The sequence below is a fragment of the Ipomoea nil genome, unplaced genomic scaffold (genome assembly GCF_001879475.1).
Source record: "Ipomoea nil cultivar Tokyo-kokei standard unplaced genomic scaffold, Asagao_1.1 scaffold2279, whole genome shotgun sequence".
Lineage (NCBI taxonomy): Eukaryota > Viridiplantae > Streptophyta > Magnoliopsida > Solanales > Convolvulaceae > Ipomoea > Ipomoea nil.
This window is the reverse complement of record NW_017618707.1, coordinates 2,475,942-2,497,353: the sequence shown is the minus strand read 5'-3', so window position 1 is coordinate 2,497,353 and position 21,412 is coordinate 2,475,942. Positions and strand designations below refer to the sequence as shown.

The window sequence follows — 21,412 nt, the reverse complement described above, 5'->3', positions numbered from 1 at the left end:
GGTTGTGCTTAAGATGCGTGACTTTTGTGCTTAAGATGCGTGAGTTTGTATTCTGAATGTATTTTGTTTGTGTGTTTAATGTGCATGTGTTGTGTACTTAAAGTGCGCGCCAATGTAATGCTTAATGTGCGCCCACCCGCACAACCGCACGGGAAACACTACCCGCACCTGATCCATTCCCTCATATATATATATATATATATATATATATATATATATATATATATATATATATATATATATATATATATATACACACACACGCACACAAGATAATGTAAAAAGAAGACAATGGATAATGTAGTGAATATAATTAATTAATAAATTTGAACCTAAGAAATCTTTGAATTGTAGAAAATAAAGATAATATAACTAATGATATGAAATTATATCTCTTTGAGAAAAGGGTCAAATAGGCCCTTAAAGATTTCGCGAAAAGTCAATTAGTGTCACGAACTTTTAAAAAGGTCAATTAAACACATGAACACACGATTTTTAGTCAGTTGACCCCATTAGCCGGTAACTTCTCCGGTAAAAGCCAATAATTGCCCCCATGGAGCGCCACATAAGCGTTGGAGTGGGTACTTGGCTGCCACATAAGCATAAATAAAGAAATTAAATTAAAAAAATAAAAATTAGAATTACGATGAAGCATAAGCATGCATATATATATATATATATATATATATATATATATATATATATATATATATATATATAGTTGCATTCAAATACAAATCCCCCTTAAAATACAATAAACTTGAGCTCATACACACATTAACATACTTACATGCACACAGAGCGCATTGCCATCAATTTCTGGGATTAACTCGTGCATATATTAACATACTTACATGCACACAACGCGTAGGAGGAAAAATCACAATCATCCATCAAAGCTCGTGCACACATTAACATATTTACATGCACACAACGCGTAGGAAGACAAAATTACAACCATCCATCAAAGCTTGTACACACATTAACATACTTACATGCACACTGGGCACAATGCCAACAATATCTGTGATTAGCTCATGCACACATTAACATACTTACATGCACACAGTTTGTATTTTAAGAGGAGTTTATATTTGAAAATAATCCTATATATATATATATATATATAAAATAAAATAAACACAGCCACCGGCTATCAGGCGAGAACAGCCAGTGGCTGAGACGGCCATGGCTGTCTTTCATATCTGGAACGAGAGTAGGCATGGCCGCCGCCCTCTGGAACGAGGGCAATCTAGTGCTGGGCGCCGGTTTTGTAGTATTGGAACACGTCCCCGTCGATGGTGATTCCAACGGACTCAAGTTGGCTTGTGACGGTCGCGAGGAGAGCGGACTCGGTGGTGGCCACCTCTTGGTAGACTGAAATGGTGGCTGCTGGTGTACAAAGGTTTTGTGTGTTGCAGCTTTCCTGAGTGCCCTTGTAGGGTTAGTCGGACTCCGTCACTAGGTCGCCGTTGTCCTTTATGAATTCGAACACCTCTGTTCTGATTCAACCGCCGCAACCGTCGTCGTTGTTGACGTCGCAGTCAAGGAGTTGCTGCTCGGATAAGGAAATGAATTGTCCTGTTTTAATTTTTCGTTATTCCTTCCATCACCGCCGCCACAGCAAACGCCCAACAATTAACAACTTGGTATAATCCATAACAAAACTAGAAAACCATGGCTGCCGCTCGCATTGATTAAGCGAAGAGTGCTTTTGCGGTGTCTGTATGTTTTATTATATATATATATATATATATATATATATATATATATATAAACCAGTGAAACCCCCCTAGCCAGGTGAGATCGTGAGGCCACATCCTATGCGTTTATTTTTATTTTTTAACGGTTTAGATTGATTTCACTTGGATCACATGCGCTATTGATTTTAGATGAAGTCAGAGGTGTTTTTTTTTCCTTAATCACTGTATTTATTACTTTCCATTTCACTTATTTCCATGTTTATAAAGATTTCTAGCGTTATTTTTTGCCTCAATCAATTTTCAATATTTCTCTCTCTCTTACTGTCACCAGCATAACGCACTTATAAATATAACCTACTTAGCAAATACCTACGTGTTCATTCCTACGCATCCACCTACTTCATTACGTGCACACACCAGTTTAATGCACACGCCTTTATTACTGTTTTATTTTAAAATGCAATCTTACAGCGGTGTGTGCATTATTCTGGTATGGTGTGTGCGTTAATTCTTGTTGGGGGTTTTTTTAATGTATATAAACCATGATGTTTTTTTTTTTTTTTTTTTTTTTTTTTTGCACACGCCATGCCACACAAATGCACACATCAGTGTAAAAAATTGACATGATGCCTAAGTTCATTTGCCAAAAATTTACAAATGTAAAACCATACAAATGCACACACCACCGTAAAAAAAAATGACATTATGCAAAGTTCCTTTGTCACAAATTTGCACACGCCATATCACAAAAATGCATACCCCATCGTAAAAAAAAAAAAAAACAAAAAAAAAAAAACAAAACAAAACAAAAGAAAAAAAAACAAAACAAAACAAAAACAAAAACGACATGATGCAAAGTTTCAGAAATTTGCACACGCCCTACCACACATGCACACACCACCGTAACACATACAAATCTCATATTACTATTTCTTCTTGGCATGTTTCTTCTTCAAAATCTCATAATACAAAAAAAATATAATTAATTATTACCATTGATAAGATCCCTTTTATTAGATAAAGATTCTATTTTAATTATAACCAAAATTAAACACCATAATAGAATTACTCTTACACCATTCTCATTTATATTTATCCTTAAATAATTGATATTTGACTTTGAATCATATCCATCAATTGAAAATTTATTAATGGATGAGATGTGATCTCCTGTATCGTAGGAGTTGCACAAGATCCGCTGCCTATATATATATATATATATATATATATATATATATATATATATATATATATTTATAAAAACAAAAACAAAAAATATTTTAAAAGGACATGTGTCAACCATCTGAAGACTTAACCTGTTAAACAAGTCACTTTGGACTTAATTGAACAATTTTACAGGTTTAGGGGATCTAAATGAAGATTTATTTATTTATTTATTTATTTTTTAAGTTAGGGGACCCAATTGCACTATCCGGTCGACTTAGGGGACCAATTTGACAACTTAACACGTCGATTTTTGTAAACAACTGACGTGTTATGTTATTTAAAAATAAAAAACTATATATACAACGTCGGTTATGTATTAATAACCGACATTGTAAGTTATAATTAATAAACAAAAATAATAATATACTACGTCAGTTATTTATATAACCGACGTCATATATATAGTTTGTTTATAACGTCTCTTACAGTAATGTCGTTTTTTAACTGACGGTGTAGGATCCAAATAATCGATGTTAAAAGTGTTTGTTGTACTAGTGTGTTATGGTGTTAGTTTTGTAACTGAAAATTGGTAAAAAAAAAAAAAAAAGAAAAAAAGTTAAGAATAAAAAAAAAAAAAAAAATACTGCAATCCTCTTGTAAGATTGTAGATGCATATATAATTGATGTACACAATATAATATATGAAGAAAAGGACATCTCATACCTTTAGCTGAGAAGAATTATAGATAGAGAAATTCTATTCACACCACCTATTTTGCTATTTGCACCACCTATTTAATAGGTCAAATAACTTTATAGGTGGTGCAAATAGCAAAGTGTTATTTGCACCACCATCAATTAATGAGGTCAAAGAGTAATATATATTATTCATTTTTTTAACAATCAACATATTAACTATTAAAAAAAAAACAAAAAAACAAATCGTCACCTTCTCCGGTGAGAAGGCAGCCTAGTGGGGTCGCCTTCTCGCCGGAGATGGCGACCCAGGTAGAAGCCGCCATGGTGAATTAGGCCAATGGATGGCCATGGGATCAGCACCTGAACAGAGGATATTGTTCCCATGAACCAGCTTGTTCTAGAAGAATCTTCAGTTTCAAAGGGCATCTTGAACCTCAACCCCAAGCACCACTGGAGACCTATTGCGACATTCACAGATGATGCCCGAACACAAAATTCCGGTGTGTTTGCCCGTGGATAATAAACAACTTCAAACGGCTGCCCAATAGCAGCGAAATATGCAGCTTCAATAACAGATTTCGGCTTCACTTTTCCCTCAAATAAGCTGAAAATCCACCATAGCTTCCGGGGGCACCGGTGTTCCATCCAGATGGAGCGTTGAGGCCAATGTTGCCCCACCTTTTTGCCCTTCAAATTCCAACACATAGATCTCCACACCTTTTTGCCCACAGTGGGTTGCCGCCTTCTCACTACTGCCTTCTCACCGGAGAAGGTGATCGTTTCGATTTTGTTTTATTGTAATTAATTAAATATTAAATTAATAAATTATTAATTGCAAGTTTGACCAGGTGATGCAAATAGCAAAATGTACCCCCATTTGGCTATTTACGTCACCTATTAATTATTAAAAGTTTTCATTTTTTACAATTTCAAGATGTTTTATACCCACTTTTTTTTTTGGGGGTGGGGGGAGGGAGGTACCCAGCTACTCTAACCTCTACTCTCTGAAGAGGCCAATAGCTCACGGTCTGTCTTCGGAATGTCACTAATTTTTTCCGGAGGCTAGTAAACTCAACCCAATCGCAATATCTTCTCGACGCCACTATACTCACTTTTGATCAAAGAGTGGTGCAAATAGCAACACCCTTATAGATAACACTCTTGTCATCTCATAAGATTGGATTTATTAATAATTTCAAGATGCAATCATTACATTACTTGAAAACTGAATTTAAATAATTTTTTAAATTTTTAGATACATTAATTAAGCAAATAAATATATTTTTCAGGAGACATAATGGCAACCAATAGATTGAGCAGAATCCTAAGCGAGACAAAGATTAGACAAAAGTGAACATTACATTCATAAATATATTTAAAACAAATTTATATGGGTCATACATGCACCAAAATAAATAAATTTATATATTTGTATGTACATGTAGTTTTTTCTACGCGCTTTCTGTGAAAATTTGTGCTTAATCATTTTGACATAGATAAAATGTATTTGTGAAGTTGTTTTTTTTTTCTTTAGTTGCAAGAAGTTTCAAAAATATCTATGTTAGGTTTTTTTTTTTTTTTTGGGTGTATTTTAAATTAACACAAGAAATATAATTTCATTGTGATGAATATATACAACTATAATTTTAAGTAAGGGTACTACTCATCGTTGTATTGCAACTCATCTTACATAAAAGTATGTTGCTTACTGGTCCCATAAGATTTTAAAATATAAATTGCAATGTTAAAAGTATTAGAGAATTTAATTGATAGGTTTTGTTATTTGCTATATTGAACATCTAAAAATAAGTGATAATAATGGTTTTGATTGAGAAGACCAGTACGTTTACCTATATGTAAAATGACCTATTTTATGTATAAAGCATATTGATTTAAATGTATTCTTCTTTTAGTTAGAGATATGCCCCTTCTAAATTCATATTGTGATAGTGAAACCCAATAATACGTTTGAGTCATCAAATTTGTATCCAAATCTAAATAAAATTATTTATTAATTTACCATTAGCAAATATTTAAGAACATATGCAATATAAAAATTACATTTAATTAGTATTACTATACTACTTAATTTATTCACGGATATGAACTTATTGAATTAAGTAAAAGGCTAAAAGCTTGTCCTTTTGTGTAAGTTTTCCGTTGAAACTTAACAGAAGGATTAACACTATCCATTTAGAAAAAATTGAAGGACCAATCTTGGTCATTTCTAAATCTAGTAGTCAAAGTTAAAACACTTCTATATTTTAGTTTCCATAAGCATAAATACTTCATTCTAAAAAAAAAATACATCATTCTAAATATGGCATCACTAGAATAATATATATACAAGAGTGGATTATATAGATTAGTTAGTAATAAAAAATTTAATTTATAAAGAGAAGATGAATGTAAAGTAAAAATAAAAAAAAGTAAACAATTGAATGAGACAAAATAGATAGCATGGATGTGAAAAGACTAAGGCTACGTTTTGCTAATCTAGCTGAAAAGTAGCTGAAAGCTGAAAAGCTATAAGCTAGAAGCTGAAAAACGAAGAGCGGTTAAACTAGCTGATTATGCTTAAAAGTGTTTGGTAAAATTAACTTTTTGATAAGCTAATAAATGTAAAAAGACTAAAAAGTACATCTTCATAAAATTCAAATAGTTTTAAATTTTAAATAGGATTGTTTACATATTAAAATTTAACATTTTGAAGTGTAAATATTTATAAAATCTTATAAAATATTATAGAACTCATATGATTGTATAGAATTTTAGGGTGGATTTGAGAGATATAATCATAGTCATACGATCAAGTAGATCTCCACCGCCCGTTGAGGATGTTGAATAAGTATAAATAACTTCATGAGGCTCATTTTGAAACAATCCAAGTGGTCCGGTAAAGCTTATAATTAAAAAAAAATAAAAGGTCTTTTCTCCAAAATTAAATAGAGGGGAGAAAAGACCAAAATAACTAAGGACATTGTGGTTCATTAGTACTAAGTTCAAAAGGTTCTGGTAAAAGCAGTCTAGTGAACAAGATTTCAATTGTTTTTGAGTCCGAAAGGTTTACTCCACAAAGAGCACAAGTGTGGTGTATGTCGTTTTCTCTTATATGTTTTTAGGAATAACATGAAGCCCGTAGAACTATTATCTTTTGAATTCTTAAGACTGTTATAAACACATTGATTTTCAGTTAATCCTTCTATTGGAGCTGGTACCTGTTTTGCCCACGAATACAAGATCCCGAGATATGCAAAATCTTTCTGTGTATATGATACGCGGTGCTTATCTTACAAGGAATCTGAAAATGAAAAAATGCTGAAACGTTGGATGACAAACGGAGTTCGTCATGGAGAACCTGTTATACGGTTTGGTTACTGAAAAACATTATGGTTGTTTCTAGTTTCTTCACTTGTTGTTTGCTGATAAGTTTAGCACCCATGCATATTAGGGTTTTGATGATGTGGACGGTTTAAAGATTAGAATGAAGCGCAGCAATGCTGAGAATGAATACGCACCCACGGTGGCTCGACCCATCAACTTTGTGGTGTTTGTTGTCAATGCCCTTTTGGTTCTTGAACCAATGGAGGGCAAAGATCAAACAAAGAAACGCTATACTCAAGTCGTTTCTAAAGCATTCAATAGCCCGTACCTATCATTCAAAGGTATTAATATAATTTTACCACCTTTTTTGTAGCTTGTATATGTGTGTTGCTTATTATTATACCATTAGTACGGTACACAATTTGTGTTGTTGTTTTCTATTAAGATGCCATAAGGTGTTCATCTTAACAAAGTCAAAAATAAATGTTCAACGTTTTCTATTAAGATTGCTTCTCCGGAAAATCTTCATTTTAAATACTTAATTCTTGATTCTGTTGGGAGAAATCAATGTTGGGCTTCTATATGAAACCTATATATATACACAAGCCAAAAGATTCTTCAATACTAATTTGTACAAGAAGAAATTATGTAATAAAGTGTTGATTGATAATTGAAATTACTTAAAAATAATTCAAATTTAAAATAATACTAATAATGAATTGTGCAACTAAGTACCAAAAAGCCATATACCTTCTACAAAATCCTACAATAATATCCTAACCATCAGCAAGCGCACCCCAAGTGCAAAGATCCCACTACATGTTTCAAGTTAATAGTTCAGGTGATTTAGTAATATCTATATGGATGTTGAATGTCAACTGGAGCATCATTTGTATAATATACTAAACCAATAGTAAAATGACATTGGTCTAACAGTAATAATACCTAAGTCTTAATATAAAACTGTGATATAAAAAAGGGAGACATATAGAATCACTTCTAAAGAAGATCAATGAGGTACGTGTTAAAACGAATATACATTATCATTCATGGCCCATAACATTATGGATGTCAATACTCCACCAATTCAACATCTTTAATTCATCATTTTGGTGAAGTACTAATGGAAAAGAACAAACCACTTAAACCCTTACAACTTATTGACAGTGAATCAAGTTATCAATGAACCACACCAGTTTCATCAACTCAAAAGAGACCAATACTGAGCCAGAATTATTGTCTTGCAACATTAAGCAAACCCCATAACACTTCGCCAATAGTTGATTTTTTTCTTTGTGCTGCCCGATTTGATAAATTATAGAAAACACTCTTATTGTCGCCTCCTTTCTCATTTTGTAGTTAACAAAAACACGGGCCAACTATTAGATGGTATGGCAAGCCGGTATCAAATACTACCAAATTTTCAAAAACAAATAAATATATTACATAGGTAATTTCATATTATATTGATGCAAATTTTTGTATTTACATACAAATATACTATCATATCTTAAGAACCCCATATTGGCTGAAGAATAAACAAGAATCTGGATAGAAACAGTACATCCATCAATTAAGCATGCATGTATTTGTCTGCAACAATTAATCTATCTACTATACTAATAAGAGCCCAAGAGAGTTAGGCCTATAATGGGTAGAAAAAATGGCGGTCAAATTTTTTAATCAAATGAATGGCTCAAATTGATTAGATTTTAATTTTTCCAAAATTTTCTAATTTATCCTTAATGAATATGATTATCCGTTAACTTTTCCGTTAAATATTATTTTTTCTGTTAACTTCTGTTAGTTCACCGTTAACTTACTATTTTTTTCCCTTTTTTTTTTAAAAAAATTAATCCCTAAATATAACTAATAAAAGCTAGGGATATATATACGATATCAAAATTCCATCATCATAAATATAACTATTGTTTTCAATCGTCAACTTAGTTGTCCTCTCAATATAATGCTTTTTTGAAAAAAAGTCAACAGTGTGGATTGGTGGCAATAAAACATCATTGTACGATGCCAATTAAAGAATAAGACAAAATTGGTGACAAGGTTTCATATCAACCAAAAAGTTGAAGAGATAATGATATATACTAATTATTCAATGAAAATCACATCATTTTGAATCCACAAGTAAACAAAGAGGAAATAGGGTTTTCCAAAAAAAAAAGAGGAAATAGTCAACTTCTTTTCTCCAATATATCATATATGTACTCATTGTTTAAGGTCAGGAATAGTGTTTTGCTAATAATCTAACACTAGGGGTTGAAATGCTCTCTAGCCAGAAAGCGATCGAGGAGGACGATCTCCTCGAAAGGAGTACGAAGAAACCAAAGCATACTGCCAACGTACATTTGGATCGCCATCAGAGGTGAAGGAAGTGGTAGACTCACGGATGGAGGTGGAGGTCGTCAATGAAACGCCTGAGGATCAGTTGGTGGACGCCCATTCGTTATCACCGATCCAGGTAATGAGTGATCTAAACCCAAAACTATCGTTAACATGTCCTTTATCATCGCAGGTTCTCCCGCAGCCACGTCGATCTTACGCGGAGAGTGTCGCTGGCCACTCGATCCAAGCCATGCATGCAGTGCCAGAGACTGAGGAAGAGATCCCGGAAGAAGCATCGGATGATGATGAGGATGATCCACTATGCCCAACGATTCGTCTGACTAAGGCGGAAGAGGCAGCGATCCGAGAACCGTGGAGGAAGGCCCTGATTATCAAGGTGATGGGTAGAAAGGTAGGGTACGCCTTTTTGCTACGCAGACTGAACACCATGTGGAAGCCAAAGGGAAGCCTCGATCTCATAGCCATAGATAACGACTACTTCCTGGTGCGATTTGGGGCGGTTGAAGATTTGGAGTTTGCCATGTTCGAGGGACCGTGGATGGTTATGGATCACTATTTGATAGTGAAGCCATGGGTAACGGACTTTGATCCCTTTGAAGATACAACAGAGAAGGTGTTGGTGTGGGTGAGGATCCCGTGTCTACCCGCGGAGTACTACAGCACCATCTTTTTGAGAAAGCTGGGGAACAAAGTTGGCAGAACAATAAGAGTGGACCGGGCAACTAGTTTGATGTCGTGGGGGATGTTCGCCAGATTATGCATTGAAGTCGATATCAAGAAGCCTCTGGTTTCGAAATGTAATTACAAGGAACAGGTAAGATCAGTGGCTTATGAGGGGATCCACATGGTTTGCTTCACATGCGGGATTTACGGCCATTCATCTGATGATTGTCCTACTCTAAACAAGCTGGCGCCAGAATCAGAGGCTGATCACGACAAAGATGTGGGGGACAGACAACCGGATCGAGTTAGAGATGCTCCGTTTGGTCGCTGGATGATTGCACCAGGGAGAAAGCCGAGAAATGGACAAAGGCAGGCGAGCAGGTCTCTCAGGCCGACGGAGGAGCGTCGAACATGATAGAACAGCGGTGGCACCATCCAAGCTTCTAAATTTGCTCCTTTGGTGGACTACAATGACGAGGATGTGTATGGGGACAACGTGGCAGTCCCGGTAGAGCCTATTGAAGAGGCAGATGACAGTGACACCAGAAGGGAGCAACCGCAAGCTACGCAGATGCCAAGAGGGCAGGGTGGAACAGTAAGAAGACCGAATGTTGGAGTCCATGAAAAGCAGATCGCAAATGAACCCAGAGAGGAAGGAGGACCACAAGCTGTGGCAAGCGAAGTTCTGGTCAGTAGCACAAGGAGAAGAGTGACGAGTATTAGGCGTGCGGCAGAGGAGGACGAGCACGTGGTTGTGCGGGGAGAACGAGGCGGACTGATCATCCATTCTTCTCGGGTGGCGACTGGTGCGCAAGCTGATGACGTTCCGTTGCCGGTATGGCAGCACACCAATGAGCACCATTCCGACCTGCCAGAGAGATTTGATGAAGAAGGAGATGTGGTGATGGACCTTGGCGGGCGCCAAGCAATCCTGGGGATTACAGTGGCCACCTCTGGCCATTGAGCGTTTGTTTCTCTTGCTTTTTTGCCCTTTGGTCTTGTGTTTTTATCTGGTTTGCTCTGCTTGCCGCGAGTTTCTTTGTTTGCTGTTTTTCCCCTCTTCCCGTTTTATAGATTGCCTTCTCTGGAATTGCCAAGGGGCGAGTGGCAAGAGATTCCACCGCGCCCTTAAGAACCTGCTAGGCCTTTATAAGCCTTGCTTGCTGGGTCTTTTCTAACCTAAAGTTTCCGGGACCCTGGCTGATCGCATTTGCTCAAGCATAGGTTTTTCGGACTGGGTCCGAGTTGAGGCTTTAGGCTTCAGCGGGGGCATCTGGGTTTTTTGGAAGGACCCGATTAAGGCATCTGTGCTCTATACTCACCCTCAGTTCATTCTTTTACAGGTCGGTAAGGAAGGGTCCCCACCGTGGTCTTTTGCCCTAGTGTATGGTAGGCCGACGCACCAGCTCCGCAAACGCCTTTGGAAAGACTTAAGGCACTCTAGCAGGTCAATCACAGGGCCCTGGCTCGTAGTGGGGGATTTTGACTCTGTGGTGCATCGGGACGAAACTATGAACTACATCTCTTATTCCTCCCAGCGTAGCTCAGACTTTGTGAGTTGGATCCAGGAAGAGGGACTGATGGACTTGGGTTTTGATGGTCCAAACCTGACTTGGGTCAAGGACGGGTCCAGCGACAACATAAAAGGAGCCCGGCTTGATCGAGCTATGTGGAAAACAGACTGGAGGATCGGTTTCCCGGAGGCTAGAGTTTCTCACCTCCCGCGGATCGCTTCAGATCACGCGCCTTTACTTTTCCGAGTTGAAGGAAACAGGCATGTCCTTACGCATTCTCGTTTTTTCTTTCAGGCTGCCTGGCTCACACACCCAGACATCCACAAGGTGGTGGACCAGTCTTGGGACAAGACGAAAGCAATGACGGATAATATCAACAATGTCTCAACAACCCTCTCAGAATGGAATAAATCGGTGTTTGGTAGCATTTTCAAACGCAAGAAAATCTTGATTAGCCGACTGGGAGAGATTCAATCCAGACTTGCAGAGTCCTTTCATAGGGGTCTGGCCAAGCTGGAGAAAAAGCTCCGAGAGGATCTTGAAGAAGTCCTTTACCAGGAGGAGCTGTTATGGTTCCAACGTTCCAGGGAAGAATGGATTGGATCCGGAGATAGAAACACTGCATACTACCACGCATCTGCAATAGTCCAGAAATCAAGAAATACCATTAGTAGGCTTAAGAACGAGCACGGTGAGTGGATCACGGATGAGAGGGATCTACAGCAACATATCCAAGGGTATTATATGCAGTTGTTTGCCCGAGGGGATGACATGGAGGTCGATCGTATGATGGAAGCATCTTTCCCTGAAGTGTGTACCATCGATTGGCGGGTGTTTAACAGACCAGTTACAAAAGAAGAGGTCCACAATGCTCTTTTGGACATGAAGCCCTTCAAAGCTCCGGGACCTGATGGCTTCCCCGCAGCGTTTTATCAACGTATGTGGGAGGAAACAGGCGACAATGTGTTTCACATGGTCAATGAGGCTCTCACAATAGGCGGCCTTCCCGAGGGGGTGAATGATACGCTTATAGCTCTTATCTCGAAGGTGCCCAGTCTAGAGACAATTAAACAGTTCAGGCCCATCAGCTTGTGTAATGTGAATTATAAAATCATTACTAAGACTATTACTAATAGACTAAAGTGTATCCTACCTGAGTTAGTTGGCCTGTTCCAGAACTCTTTTGTCCCAGGTAGACAGATCTCGGACAATGTTATTGTGTACCAGGAGGTTATGCACACCATGCGTGGTAAACAGGGAAGGACGGGTTCGATGGCCATCAAATTGGACCTGGAGAAGGCCTATGATAGATTATCGTGGGACTTTATCCAGGACACTCTCCAGCAAGCGGGGTTCAATGACAAGTGGGTTCAAATTATTATGACATGCGTCCGGACATCAAGGCTTTCTGTCGCTTGGAATGGGGCTCAGCTACCTAAGTTTGCCCCGGGAAGAGGCATTCGTCAGGGCGACACCATGTCGCCTGCTCTTTTTGTTCTCTGCATGGAACGCCTCAGCCACTTAATTGTAACTGAAATTGGTAACAAACGTTGGAAATGTATTAAATTGGCTAACCAAGGTCCTATTTTTTCCCATCTTTGTTTTGCAGATGATATGGTTTTGTTATCTGAAGCGTCCGTTGAGCAAGTAGCAGTGATTCAAGAGTGTTTCAACAAATTTTGCAAGGCCTCCGGACAGAAAATTAGTCTGGAAAAATCGCAGGTTCACTTCTCGCGCAACACAGCCCCGGAGCTAGCTACGACAATTGCCAACACGCTGGGCATCACACAAACGACGGATTTGGGACGATATTTAGGCGTGCCATCCTTACACGGTCGAGTCACGTGCAGCACTTTTTCCGATATCCTTGATAGAATCTCGACTCGTCTGGAAGGATGGAAGACAAAGACGCTTTCTATAGCAGGAAGAGTCGTGTTAGCCAAAGCTGTTTTGAATGCCATACCTGTTTACACCATGCAGACAACATCACTACCAAAAAGTTTATGCATGGAGGTCGAGAAGAGAATCAGGAAATTTATTTGGGGTACAACGAGTGCTGGAGGAAAAAAGATGAGTCTTGTTAACTGGCAAACGGTTACTACGGCAAAGAGCTTGGGCGGCCTTGGTATGCGCAAGCTCCATGAACTTAACATTGCTTATATGATGAAGTTAGGGTGGCGACTCAGGACAGAGGAGTCTAGTCTGTGGGTAAGAACGTAACTCACCAAGTACAACAGGAGATCGTCTACTCAAGGAATCGGACAAAGCCAGCGGAAAGTATCTAACGTTTGGCGGGGAATCACGGCGGCAGAAGTTTTTTTTGGATAACAGCTTGACTCGAGTGGTGCGAAACGGTAAATCCACAAATTTTTGGATGGATAGTTGGTTAATGCCGGAACCTCTTCGAAACCAAATGACCTCCCCGCTAAGCTTGCCCGAGCTTTATGCCACGGTGGACGAGTACTGGGACAAACACAGAGGGTGGCGATGGGAGAAGATTGCCCACGCACTTCCAATTGTCGCGCAGCAACGCTTGGCGAGCATCATACTAGACGATGGGGATACTGAGGATGGCATTGGCTGGGGCCCTGATGCGCATGGGAAATTTACACTGAAATTAGCTTATGAGACAGTAGAAGGTGGTGTCAATTCGCAACCGGACACAGATTGGAAGCTCATCTGGAAATTACGGCTGCCGGGGAGGATTTGTTTCTTTCTCTGGCTGGTGAAACAGGAGCGGATACTCACTAACGAGGAACGAGTTAAACGACATCTAACAGCTGATAACACTTGTTTTCGTTGTGCAGGACAAGTCGAAGAAATTGACCACCTCTTCAAACGATGTGTAGCGGCAAAAGAGATATTGGAGACATTACTTCCAAGCAGCACCTTGGCGGTCCTTGGTGCCTTAGACTGGACAAATTGGTTGTCTGCAAATATTCGGGGAGATCGACGGAGAGGTTTCGATGAAGATTGGCCCCAGAAGTTTGGCATCTGCCTCTGGTGGCTTTGGAAATGGCGAAATGATGAAGTTTTCAACCAGGTTTCTATCCCTCTACCGCAAAGAAAGACTTGGTTGCAAAGGTATGAAGTGGAGGTGCGAAGTGCTTTTGCGAGATGTAGGACTTCTGGAATGGACCAAACGCCGGAAGTTGAGAGCTTTGTAGCTTGGGAAAAACCACATGCCGGATGGATGAAGATAAATGTAGATGGCTGTCATAAGCAGAGTGGAAAAGCTGGATGCGGAGGAATCTTGAGGGACGATCAAGGCATATGGAAAGGAGGTTTCACGCACAGCATTGGGAGATGTGGCGTAGAAGAAGCGGAGGCCTGGGCGATGTTGCAAGGCATTCGGCTGGCGCATGAGCATGGTGTTAAGAAGCTTGTTATTGAGACTGATTCGCTGACCACGGTCCAGAGTTTACGGAGTAATCTTGATCTCCATAACAACGTTCTATGGGGGTGCATTCTGGAAGCTAGGACGCTAGATGAGATCATCTACAAGCACGTTTACAGGGAGCGGAACAGAGTGGCTGATGATTTGGCTACAAGGGCCCTTTCTCATCCCATTGGGGCTCGCATTTTGTCTCAATCACCTCTAGCTGTTCGCGACATCATCATGCAGGATCAAATTGGGCTTAAGCATCGAAGACGTCAGTCAGGTGCTAGAGTTTAAGTCGAGGGTGCTTTTTAGCCACCTTGGGTAACCCCCTCATCAGTATCAAAAAAAAAAAAAAATTGTTTAAGGTCAGGAAAACATAATACATAGAGTTATTTTTCTTACCCCAATACAGTTATTTTTCTAATATTGTGAGTTGTAATCCTTTCGAATTTAAAACATGTGACTACTAGTCCCGATAATATATTAAAATGTATACTTTTGGTACATGCATCCAAGACACCCCAAAGCAGGGACGGAGTCACTATATATATAGGGGCAGCTCCCCTCTTTCCCCACCACACATATTTAATCATTTATATATATATATATATATATATATATATATATATATATATATATATATATATATATATATATATATAGCATTATAAAAAACCTATATCTATGCTTAAATTAATAATAGTTTGAGTAGTTAAGTTGGTTGAACTCCAAATTTAATATTTAAAAAGTATATGCCATATGTTCAAATCTCATTAGCAATATTTTTTCTTATTTTATCTCTTTCATTCATTCACAAGATAAATTAAATATTTTTTTCGTCTACTTTTTACGAGTCATTTAATTGACGTACTTTTTAAGTTTTTATGAATCATTTAATTAATGTAGTATACAAGTTTATATTATATTTCACTGTATCCGAATTAATTTAGAAAAACTTAAAGTTGATCTAAGTAAAAGAAATTAAAATTAAAAAGTATTTATGAATATAGTGTTATTCAAATTATTTTATCTAATTGATTATGTTTCATATTTTTGGCTTCGACCCTAATTATCATGTAATCTATCAAAAATATTATATTATAATTTATAATATATTTTGTATTTTTAATCTTATTATAATACGTTAGTTGATATTTTGTCATTGACATTTTTAACGTCGCCATTTAAATTTTATCTCCACTCAAATGATTTTGTGGATTCATCCCTGTCCAAAGGCCGGGCAGAAGACGCCTATAGCCTCACCCTCAGCATCTGAGCACCATAAACATCTAGGCGGTCAAGTGAGAGAGGATCCATGATATTAAAATGTATATTTTGTTTAGTTTAAACAAAATTAAATTATTAGTAATATTATATATTTATTATATTATATTTATCATGAGCAAAATCCACATAGGTCCAAAAGAGGGGCCAATATTTTCCTCATAGGTTCACAGTCACGGAATAACGTTTAAAAAAAATAGAAAACTGTCAATAACTCATCGATTCCTCTTTGATTTTGTAGTAGAAGAAATGGGTAATAAGGTCCCACTTCAAATGTTTTGCATCCACATAATCCAATAAAATATAATAAGGTTTCAAAAACTCCAACAACTAATGTATGAGGAACTTATTCAATAGTAAAGTTTGAGAAAACTACACATTAAACATCTATGTTTGCCCATCCAGCTGAAGTGTATTTATGGACAAAGAATCAAAGATATATGTATTAGGGTTTTTATTTATTTTGTTTTGTTTTTTGTTTTTTCTTTTTTTGTTTGTTTTGGTAATAACTGATGAGGGAAATCTGTAACCACTTCCCGTGGGTATGCACAATATAAAATCTGTCTTGTAATCGCAAGAAAGTAAATCGGTATAGGTTGTCAATAAGTGACTGGCTCAAACTAAGAAGGTTAATAGGCTGCTTCCCCTATGAACAAAACTTGGAACCTTATAGTTATCGAGCTAACCGTCCAACCAACTTGGTTAGAAATATATATATATATATATATATATATATATATATATATATATATATATATATATATATATGTATATATATATATTGTTCGTTATATCTCATGGTAAGTAAAAGAGTAAATATTTTTTATAAAAAATTTAGTTATTTTTAATAATATGTTCTAGCTAGCTACCCGGCCTATGAATTAGTTTTTTTTTTTTTTTAATCACATATCTATTATCTATTATTAAAGTATATATATCATCATTAAGTAAATAAAATAATGAGAAATCAAACTTTTGATTCCTTAATTTTATTTTCAAATTATAAATGTAGTCCCTTTCTTCTAATTATTGTAAATTTAGTCCTCCAATGTTGACCCAATTGTAAATCTGATACTTATCTTTCAATTGGTGTTAATCTAATCCTTCAATTATATTGTTGACCGAATTGGAAATTGTCCTTCAATTATTGGTCAAGTTGCAAATCTACTACTTTCAGTTAAGGACTGTCAACTAGATTAACAATTAAAGGGCTAAATTTGGAATAATTAAAACATAGGGATTATATTTGTAATATTAGATCAATAATTGAAAGATAAGGGAGTCGGGCTGCATTTGCAATTCGAGAATAATTATTATGATATCAAAAGCATAATTTTTAAATAAAATAAATAAAATAGATATATATATATATATATATATATATATATATATATATATATATATATATATATATACTTATTAATCTTTCAGTTTTGTAACTTTAACTGGCAAAAGATCACAAGAAGTTAAGATAAATTAACAGGAAGTTAAACTTGAAAGTTAATTGAAACATTGTGGTTAATTACTAAATCAACTGTCTGATGATCAACTTGGCTAAATGTTGCCCCTCACCAACTATATACTATCTATTAATAATATAGGCATATGATTGGTTCATTAATGAGTATAAGATTGTAGATGCATATATAATTGATGAACATACACAATATAATATATGAAGAAAAGGACATCTCATACCTTTAGCTGAGAAGAATTATAGATAACACTCTTGTCAGCTCATAGGATTGGATTTATTAATAATTTCAAGATGCAATAATTACATTACTTGAAAACTGAATTGAAATAATTTTTAAAATTTTTAGATACATTAATTAATTATAAGCCCATAAATAATATTTTTCAGGAGACATAATGGCAAGCAATAGATTGAGCAGAATCCTAAAAGAGACAAAGATTAGACAAAAGTGAACATTACAATCATAATAAATATATTTAAAACAAATTTATATATATGGGTCATACACCAAAATAAATAAATAAATAAGAAAAATAAAACCCCAAACCAAAACCAAAAATTATATAAATCTTTAATGTCCCTAAAAAAAGACCTTGCATTATTTATTTATATTTTTAGATCTTTTGCAGTTTACTCTCAAGAATGATAAAAGGGACATGACATATTGACACATGCAACAACATAAGTACGTACTAGGGTTTTTAAAAACTCTAGTTTAGGGTTGATTTCTTCATGACATACATTAATTAAAATTAACAATAATTTATTAAAATGCCCTCTGATCTTAAATTATTGCAAATTAATTTAAAAAAGCATGCATATTATGGCAATTTTACCATTTTGTCCTCAGAAACCCTATTCAAGAAGATTGAATCTCATTGCTTGATGGCAGCATCATATGGTCTCTTCTTCCATAGTAGTAGTAGCAGTAGTAATAGTAGTCTTCTTTTTCTTCTTCTTCTTGTATGGGATCCCTCTTGCTTTAGCCTGCATATCTCTCACCTCCCGGAGATACATCCGGATTGCGCCGTTGGCGAAGGGGTTGGTCTCCGGCGAGCCGCCGTTCTCTTCGAAGGCGGCTCTCAAGCGGCCAATGAGCGCGTCCAGGCTCCCCCAAGCTTGCCTCAGCGGGCACGTGCATGGGCCGCCCGGTTCGGCCTGCCCGAAAAACAAGCACCCTTGCAAATGCACCTTAGTCTTTCCGAACTGGTCGAGGTAGGCCATGAAATCTAGGACGTGGGTGTAGTCGCAGTGGGATAACGCCACCGGCGGCCGTTGGTTCCTCAGGTACTGTCCGAACGTGTTCCAATCCCGCCGCTTCTGCGACTCGTACCGGCTCAGTTGAACCAGTGGCTGCTGGGGAGCTTGTCGGGATGATGATGATGATGATCCTTCCCCCGACGACATCATCATATATATGGTAGTTATTAACGTTGTCTGATCTGATCTTTTAAGGTTTGAGAAGTTTTGTCAATGGCGAAGTGGGAATTATATAGGAATGGGAATGGATGATGAGATATTAATGAAATCATGGGGGAGAAATAGAAGAGATTAGAGATATATGGAATGGGGCCAAAGAAATTAAAGTGCTTTAGGTGCCCTCTTTTTCTTCCTACACCACATTATTTTCCACCTTTAATTGTACTATTAGCATTAAGTATGGCTTTTTCAAATATAATTAAAAAATTAACAATTTCCTTAATTTAATTATGCTAGCTTAGCTATCTACATCATCCCACATATATAATCAATCATTATCCAAGAGTATTAGCAAAAATAGTAACTCTGGTTGAACCCACCATCCTTAATTCCCTTAGTTAATTAGTTAGTTGGTTGAATTGTCTGAAGGTAAGTAATTAAGTAACATACACGTCTAAAAAAGTTACAAGCACAGTGAAAAAGTAAAACAAAATAAACCCGACAGCAAAACATAGTATTCATATGCCATTCTTTATAAAGTGATGGAATTTTGTCATTTGATGTAAGCAATAACATGTATTTAAGACATAATTAAAGGTGAATTTATTAAAGTTGGACACATAAAAAAACGTATGACTTGTTTAGTAATGGAGAAATTTGTCTCCTTAATGACTAGTGTAATAAGTACATGCCTTACATCGTTTAAGACAAGGTTAAAAAGCAAAGTTGTTAATTAATTATCAAATGAACATTTTACTTGCCCACAAAGATAAACATTTTACTTATTTTTATTACAAGGGAAGGGGTTACCGTACCCAAACTACTAATCACCTTCATTGAGACTCGAACCTATCATCTCCCACTTAGGGGAGCAACCATTTATATTGACTATTGAGATGATGATATTCATAAAAAGTTATCTGCATAATTATATCTAAATCCCACTTTAAAATGAGTTAATGACCAAATATGGATAGTTTATATTGGTGCTTTAGAGAAAACTCTTTCTTCTCCCCAAAAGGTTGAATCTCCAACCCCAAGGGCCCTTCACACCCCGACCTGATAGAGCATCTGGGAGAATGTAAATCATGGTAACTCAGTTGAACATAGAGGCTAAACCTTTTACTTACTGCGCACAAGGAACCCTCTCACTTTGAGAAATTGGTCTTTTAGAAGAAAACTCCTTCTTACCATTATGTGTCTTAGGCTTTTCCATTAATTGACAAATCGTCATCGCATGGGCATTTTTTTACGGCAGCAACCCCTCCCTTATGCGCACATGAAGACTAAGATTTGACCATGGGTTGATTGCGTGATTTGCGATTTATCTCAGCAGTGACTCTAGGGGCGGGGTCTTGTGGGTTTAGGATTAGTCCGGCAAAATTGGATCATCCAAATTTTTAAAAAAATAATAAAATAAAATAAAATAAACAACATGTCTTGGGTAAAAATGGAAGATGTTATATATAAAGGGGTCAATTTCCCCATTTGGAAAAATGGAATTTGTTACACCGTTACACTCGATCGCAATCAGAAAATGACAATCATTAATCAAGTAGTAATTAAGATAACGTTATTAATTAAAGCAATCCACAGATTATTAGTTTGTTACTTCTAGTTTACTATGTGTATGTAGGAATTTTTAAAATTTTATATTAAGGCCTTAAGGGTGTTTGGTTCAAATATCAAAATAGAAATGATAATTTAAAAAAAAAAAAAAAACTTAATAATTGTAATGTTTTTTAATAAATGTAGTCTTAATTAATTATAAATTGATAGCTTTACTTGTTGTTGTAGTCTAAGAGTTATACACCAAACATTTTTGGAGTACTACGCATAAAGAGTCAATACTATCCTCACCAAGGATCGAATTCATGACCTCACATTTGAGAGAATCAATTCTTGCCACGAGTAGAATTGACATTCCTTCTTCTCCAAAGAGTCAATACTATCCTCACCAAGGATCGAATCCATGACCTCACATTTGAGAGAATCAATTCTTGCCACGAGTAGAATTGACATTCCTTCTTCTCCAAGTTGAATTCCCAACTCAGATACAGATAATTCATTGGGTACAAGTATAATTGACATTCCTTCTTCTCTCAAAAAGTTGAATCCCCAACTCAGATACAGATAATTCATTGGGTGCGACAGAATTGACATTCCTTCTCCTAAAAGGTTGAATCCCCAACTTAAGAGTCCCACATTCCGACCCGACAGAGCATTTTGAAGTATGTAAAAAATCACTCACTTTGGATTATGTCCCCACACTATCCCTGTCAAAATTCAAACATTGATTTCTTCTCTCAAATACTGTCTATTAAACCAGTGAATTAAGTTTGTGCGAACAAGAATTGATGACATTCCTAATGATTAAGAAAGGGTTGGTGCCCGAGAGGGGAATATTCAGTCAAGGATG

The 21,412-nt window shown here is 36.6% G+C and overlaps 1 protein-coding gene across 1 annotated transcript; it reads right to left on the bottom strand.

The window, feature by feature from the left end:
• Positions 1 to 18,155: 18,155 nt before the first annotated feature.
• LOC109150454 (protein LIGHT-DEPENDENT SHORT HYPOCOTYLS 10-like) lies at positions 18,156 to 19,213 on the bottom strand. Its single transcript, XM_019298366.1, has one exon. It carries the CDS (start codon positions 18,985 to 18,987, stop codon positions 18,469 to 18,471), a length of 519 nt encoding a protein of 172 aa, XP_019153911.1. The 5' UTR covers positions 18,988 to 19,213; the 3' UTR covers positions 18,156 to 18,468.
• Between the last annotated feature and the right edge of the window lie 2,199 nt (positions 19,214 to 21,412).

Coding starts and splice junctions, on each gene's coding strand:
- LOC109150454 (XM_019298366.1), bottom strand. CDS start 18,987: ATGATGATGTCGTCGGGGGAAGGATCATCATCATCATCATCCCGACAA.